Source organism: Entamoeba invadens (genome assembly GCF_000330505.1).
Source record: "Entamoeba invadens IP1 unplaced genomic scaffold scaff_1105074725743, whole genome shotgun sequence".
NCBI classification, from domain to species: domain Eukaryota; phylum Evosea; order Mastigamoebida; family Endamoebidae; genus Entamoeba; species Entamoeba invadens.
In genome coordinates, this window is record NW_004440146.1 from 125214 (window position 1) to 131674 (window position 6461).

The 6461-nt window shown below is 30.7% G+C and overlaps 2 protein-coding genes across 2 annotated transcripts; one reads left to right on the forward strand and one right to left on the reverse strand.

Moving 5' to 3' along the window:
- Positions 1–1580, forward strand: EIN_383360 (protein serine/threonine kinase, putative; the record flags this gene model as incomplete). Its single annotated transcript, XM_004254415.1, has 1 exon — positions 1–1580. A coding segment is annotated over one exon (1580 nt), but the record flags the coding sequence as incomplete, so codon positions are not given.
- A 2081-nt stretch (positions 1581–3661) lies between these two features.
- On the reverse strand, positions 3662–4171 carry EIN_383370 (hypothetical protein; the record flags this gene model as incomplete). The annotated part of the gene is made up of 2 exons (XM_004254416.1): positions 3662–3909; positions 4003–4171. 2 exons carry the CDS (start codon positions 4169–4171, stop codon positions 3662–3664), a joined length of 417 nt encoding a protein of 138 aa, XP_004254464.1.
- Between the last annotated feature and the right edge of the window lie 2290 nt (positions 4172–6461).

Consider the following 6461-nt stretch of genomic DNA (forward strand, 5'->3'; position numbering starts at 1 on the left):
GTGAGGATGGACATTACTTGTATGATTACATTTGCAAGAGTTGTTCTGATAACTGCATCTCGTGTGACAATGATCAAAACTGTAACAATTGCATTGAAAAGGACTATGTATTGGTTGACTCGCAGTGTGTGAATTACAAAAATGTCGAATTTTGTCTGTCTGCGAATAATTCAAAGTGCACAGAATGTGACGGATTTCACAAACCAAGTGATGCCGGTGATTATTGTGTGAAAATGACAAATTATGGGTTGGTTGTTGGTGTTCCATTATCAGTCACTTTTGTGATAATAATGTTTATTGTTGCTTTAATAATTATTGTGATATCAATGATACAGAAGAGAAAACAAAAGAAGAAAGAGCAGAACATTTGCAACTTCAAAATGAGTCGGTCAAACATTGAGATGGTCAAATTGAGTGCAAATTTGGTGACAAACAAGACAACACTGAAATTTGATTTGGATGACAACGACCCACTGAAAGTTGACATTGAAACAAGAGATTTGATATGTATTGGGAATGTGTCTAAAAGTAATTTGAAAGTTCAATTTAGTGTGATGGAAGGGTGTGATTATTATGAGATACGAAGTGTGCCACCACTTGTGACATTGAAGCCTGGATATGCTTGTGAGTTTGAGATATTCATCAAGCCGTTGTGCACTTGTGTCACCAAAGAACATGTAGCGATCACTTCATTAAATATAGCAACTGGTGTCATTGAAAATGCAAAAATTGAAATGGAAATTGAGACTGAACAAACAACAAAACTGAATTATAGAGAAATTATAGAAGACGAGAAGCTTGGAGAAGGCAGTTTTGGAATCGTCTATAAAGGGCAATACAGAGGCGTCAGTGTTGCAATCAAAAAGATGAAACAACTTGATAATAACGAAAGTGGACTTGTAGAGTTTGAAAGGGAAGTTGCGATGCTAGACAAGTTCCGTAGTGATTATATCATTCACTTCTATGGTGCTGTATTTATACCAAGCAAGGTGTGTATGGTTACCGAATTTGCAGCATTTAGGTCACTCCAAGACTTGATCAAACACAAAAAGAGTGATGAAGTTGATATGAAGTTGCGAACCAAATTTTTATTGGACGCTTCAAAAGGCATTCAATATTTACACGAAAATGGGATTTTACACAGAGACATCAAACCAGACAACTTCCTTGTGTTATCACTTGACTTGAATGAGAAGGTGAATGCAAAATTGACTGATTTTGGATCATCAAGAAATGTTAATATGCTGCAAACCAACATGACATTCACTAAAGGTGTTGGCACACCAACTTACATGGCACCCGAGATTTTAAAGCAAGAAAAATACAAGAAGAGTGCAGACATTTATTCATTTGCAATCACTATGTTCGAGACAATTACTTGGAAGGAAGCGTTTCCAAAAAGTGAATTCAAATATCCATGGAAAATTGCAGACTTTGTTAACAATGGAAATCGTTTACAAAAAGTTGATTGTATGACTGATGACCAATATAAACTAATATCAAACTGTTGGGCCCACAACAAAGAAGATAGAATTACAATTGAAGTTGCAAGAGAGCAACTTGAAAAATTCTTGAAATGATATTATATCCAGTTTTTTTAATTTGTTTCATATGGGTTTTATTTATAAATTGTTATATTCAAAATAAATTCATAAATAATTTATTTCAGTTATATTTTTATAACGTGTACAAGTGTATTTTACTTTTTATAAATTGCACTATATATTTGGGTAATATTATTGCTTGTTAATTATAATTGTTTATATCATTTTTAATAATTTGAGTGATAAATATATGTATTTAATATTATTTATGTTGTTTTGATTTAAATAACTATTGAAAAAAATTATGTTAGCTCTATTTTAAAATAAATATTTGTTCACTGTATATTTTATGATTTAGTAAAATGTAACTGAAGTGCTATTACCAATTTTTTCAATATATGAATGTATTTTTGAATAGGAATGATTTAACAAAAGTGTTCTTTGTTTATAAAATATTATGAATTGGTTCCTACAAACTTAGTGAATATATGCTCATACTTTTTACATAATAAAATTATGTAAATAAAAATCAACATACTTGTTTATTCAATGTGTCACAACAATAATGATAAAGTTTAAATCTACTCATTTTTACTTGTAAAAATTAGCTATACAAATCAAAACAAAAAAATTGTAAATTTAAAAATACAACACACATAATTTATAATCAATAAAAAAACAACAAAAATAATAATAATTACGCCCAAATATAAAATATTTGGGTGTGTTATTTAAGAAATAAGACAGTTATAAGGAAATGAGGAATGCATAATAAGAGTGTTGTGTTTAACTAAAATTAAAAAGACTGGTCACAAAACAACTATTATTTTTTATAATTGATATGCAGAAATAATTGTGCTTATTTATATAAAACATTAATTACAACTAGTTTGGTTACATGTTCAAGGGCAAAATTAATTCGATTAAGACTTTTTTCAGTACCAGTTTATATATCTTTAACTTAAAAGAAAAGAAACCTGTAATTTAAAAACGTTGATAAAAAAATAGCAAATCTGAGTATGAGTTTATTATTTTTTAAACAGTTATTTTTTGGTCATTATAATGATATATATGTGCAACATAAGTATATAACCATATTATTTTAATATTTAAAAACACAATAGACTTTAACATGTTAAAACAAAAACACAAACACTCAAAAATAAAGACAGTAATAAAAAAGACAAGAGCGTTTTTATCCATCAACTCAACAAAAAGATAATGTCGTTAAGAAACTTTTCTGTTTAACGCACAACTTTGGTGACAAGACTTTAATTCATGAACAGTACACAACAAAAAGTAACCACAAAAATAAAAACAAAGAATATTGTTATTATATCCAAAAACAATTTTAGTCTAGACTTTTACAAAAACAATCATAATTCATTCAAATGGGTTAATTTATTTGGTTGTATTTCAATTTGAAATGTTTAGAAAACAATCATAATAAATTTTCAAGTTGGTTCACAACAATTTCCATTTGTAGACGACTTTTCGGTTCTGACACAAACATTGTGTGATGATGTTGTACTGTTTTTCTTCAATCGTATCTTTCCTCTTTAATCAATTGTTGTGAATGACAAATCTGACAATTGTCTATAGAAATTTAAATATGTCATTTTGATACGCTTCAGATTACCAAAACACTTCATACATTGTGATTCCAAAAGAATAGACCTCTTCAGCCTTCTTATATTTCTCTTTGTTTAAAATTTCAGGTGCCATATACACCAGTGTACCAATTCCTTTCGTAAATGTCATGTTAGTTATCAACATATTGACATTTCTTGCACTTCAAAACAAGTCAAGTGTGATAACAAGAATATTGTCTGGTTTAATATCTCTGTGTAATATCCCATTCTCGTGTAAATACAATAGACCTCTAGCTGCGTCAATATTGAATTTAACATGAAGTTGCATAATAACTTCCGTTTACTTTTTTATGTTTGATCATGTCCGGTACACTTCCATATTGTGCAAATTCGGTGACCATACATATCTTATTTAGTATAAACAGGCACCGTAGAAATGTACAATATACTCACTTCTAAACTTATTCAACATATTCACCTCATTTTCGAATTCATCAATAAGTTTGTCAATGTCATTTGACTGTTTCATTTTTTCGATAACAACAACATTTCCTCTGTAAGTTCCTTTGTAAACAATTTTAAAAAGCCTTCACCAAGTTTCTTGTCTTCTTTCAACTCGTTGTAATCCAATTTGGTCAAGTTTTCTGTTGTGATTTCAATAGCAATTGGAACAGACACAGTCTCACTGTTTTCGATGTTCATGGTGACTATCATCATATCGTCGTGTAATTTCAAAGTGCAGTGTGGGGTCACAAATATTTCAAATTCGCACGCTTCGCCTTTCTTCAGAGTTACAATTTGCGGCTCGGTTCGAATTGAGTATTTGTCGCAGCCACCACGTGTTGTGATTTGGATTCATAAAATACCTTTGCCTTTGTTGCCAACACAGAGGAGTTCACGAGACTCCTTTTCAATGGGAATAGCTTCACTGACGTCATCAAATGTCAGCGACTTTTTGTTTGTTAAAATGTTGCCGTCTAACATACTCATTGCAATGTTTGAACGACTCATCTCAAAGACACAGATGTTTTCCATTTTCTTTGTTTCTTTGCGCTTTTGTATAACAATTATTGTAATTATTATAATACCAACAATAATAAGTACTATAATGAACACAGAGACAATTGGAATACCAACAACAACACCATAATTTGTGATGTGAATGCAACTCAACATGTCGTCACTCAATTTTAGTTGTCATCACATTTTGAACATTTGTTGTTGGCAGACTCAACACAGTTCTCAATGGCTGTGTAGTGTGAACAGACACCTGACACTAGTACATCTTCTTTCACACAATCAGTGCACTCATAGATGCCATAACATTGTGAACACGTGTCTCGACACTTCACACACAAATTATATTTATTTGGTGTCCACTTTCACATTGCATTCAACCAGCTGTTGTTCTGTTTGCACACGAAGTCAACTCGCTTTGTGGCGAACACAACTTGGTGACATTTGATGAGGTGCGATAAAATGTCTTATAGCACACAATACAGTTTCCTCCATTTGTGCACGATTTGCACAACTAGTCACAATTTATAGACTTTGACACATCAGATGACCGCATGTACCCCTCCTTGCAGACAACACACCCGCGATATGTTGATCAACACGTTACACACATTGACAAGTTCGTTGATTTCGGTGCAAACGCTGTTGCTGTTTGCGTACGAGTAATCGTCGCACTTGGTGCAGAATGTGTGACGTGTTGATGTCAACATATCGTGGGTACTCACTCTTGGCACACGTGCGTTCTGCGAGGTAATACCCACTCAAACACCCCTTTGTGGTGCTCACTTCACAATGGCTGTCTGTCTGTCTGTGTGTTCTCTTTTTTAGTTGTTTTTTTGGTGGTCTCATTTGGAAGTGTTTGTTGCACACACGAAATTCCATCAAAGTTGTAATTGGTAATAACATAAAATCAAGTGTAACACCAATTAGTGATTATTGTTTCCATAGATGCTGAAGTCTATACAGTGTAACAAAATTATCTAGTGTTACAATAATTGGTAATTAATGTTTCTTCAAATATAGTTAGTTAAGTGGTGTTACAATACTTTCAAGTGTGACATTGATTTGTAATTATCGTTTTTGTCAATGTAACAGTCTGAACAGTATGTTAATACCATTATATGTGATGGTTGTTTCTTTTATTGCACCGTGCCGCAGAAAGTTGTGCACGTGGCGCGTTTAAATAGGACAATACAGAACTATGGAAATAATTGTGTGTAAATTCTGAATTGGTCTTCATTATAAATTATATAGTTAATATTGAAATATTAATAATATAGTATACTAATTATTTACTATATTATAACTATAGTAAATATTATACAACATAACAAACAAATTTTATATATATAATACACAGTCAAAAACATCTATTCTTTGTAATTATAATTGTCGAACTTGTCTAATTGTCGCGCAACTGGTCAATCATTTTGGTGTACGACAATTAAATATTTTGTTCTCGAATCTGTAACTTTTGTTGAATTGAAAACTAATTTTTACTTAAAAATAAATTTCAATATTAAAAAGAATTTTCTACAAAATTCACTCATTTTCGACAAATAGATATATTTTTGTGCCATATTCACGACAAATAGACGCCTTTGACTATTTATAACAATTACACAAAGAGGATAAAAAAAACCGCTTCCATTTTTTTAACCACTTCCTATCGATTTAATAGTTATAACTAATAAAATTATAATAAAAAGTATAATACAAATTACCACCTTGGACAAAAAAGTCTCCACGAGGCATATTCAGCCTTTATGGTAAACAGTATTATACATTTTATAATATTAATATTATTTAAATTTATATAATCAAGTGAAAGAGGTTAAAAAGACGGAAGCGCTATTTTAGCGCTCCAGTAATTATATAACTATAATTGAAATTGAATAAATTATAGTTGTTAAATACTATAAATATAAATATATATTAATATAATATAAATACTATAGTTATTTATATTACTATAAATAACTAATACATTTTACCACAAAAAAAACTAAAAAAACCCTTTTATATTATGTTTCAATTTTGTATAGAAGGCAGTGATTTTCGATATGAAGAGTTGCAAAATTATATCAAGAAGTTTAAAAATGCGTCATGTGACATGACAACGGTGAATATGTGTACCGTAAATGTTAGTTCCAACAAATACGCTAATATAATCAAGAATACAATTGTTGACACAAAACCCTCATATTCTCAAGTGCGTGTTAAAGTAGGAGGAAATAAGGATTTACAGAATATGACTTTATATAAATACAATTTGCCGGATGGGACTACAACAGAACAAGTGCGCGGC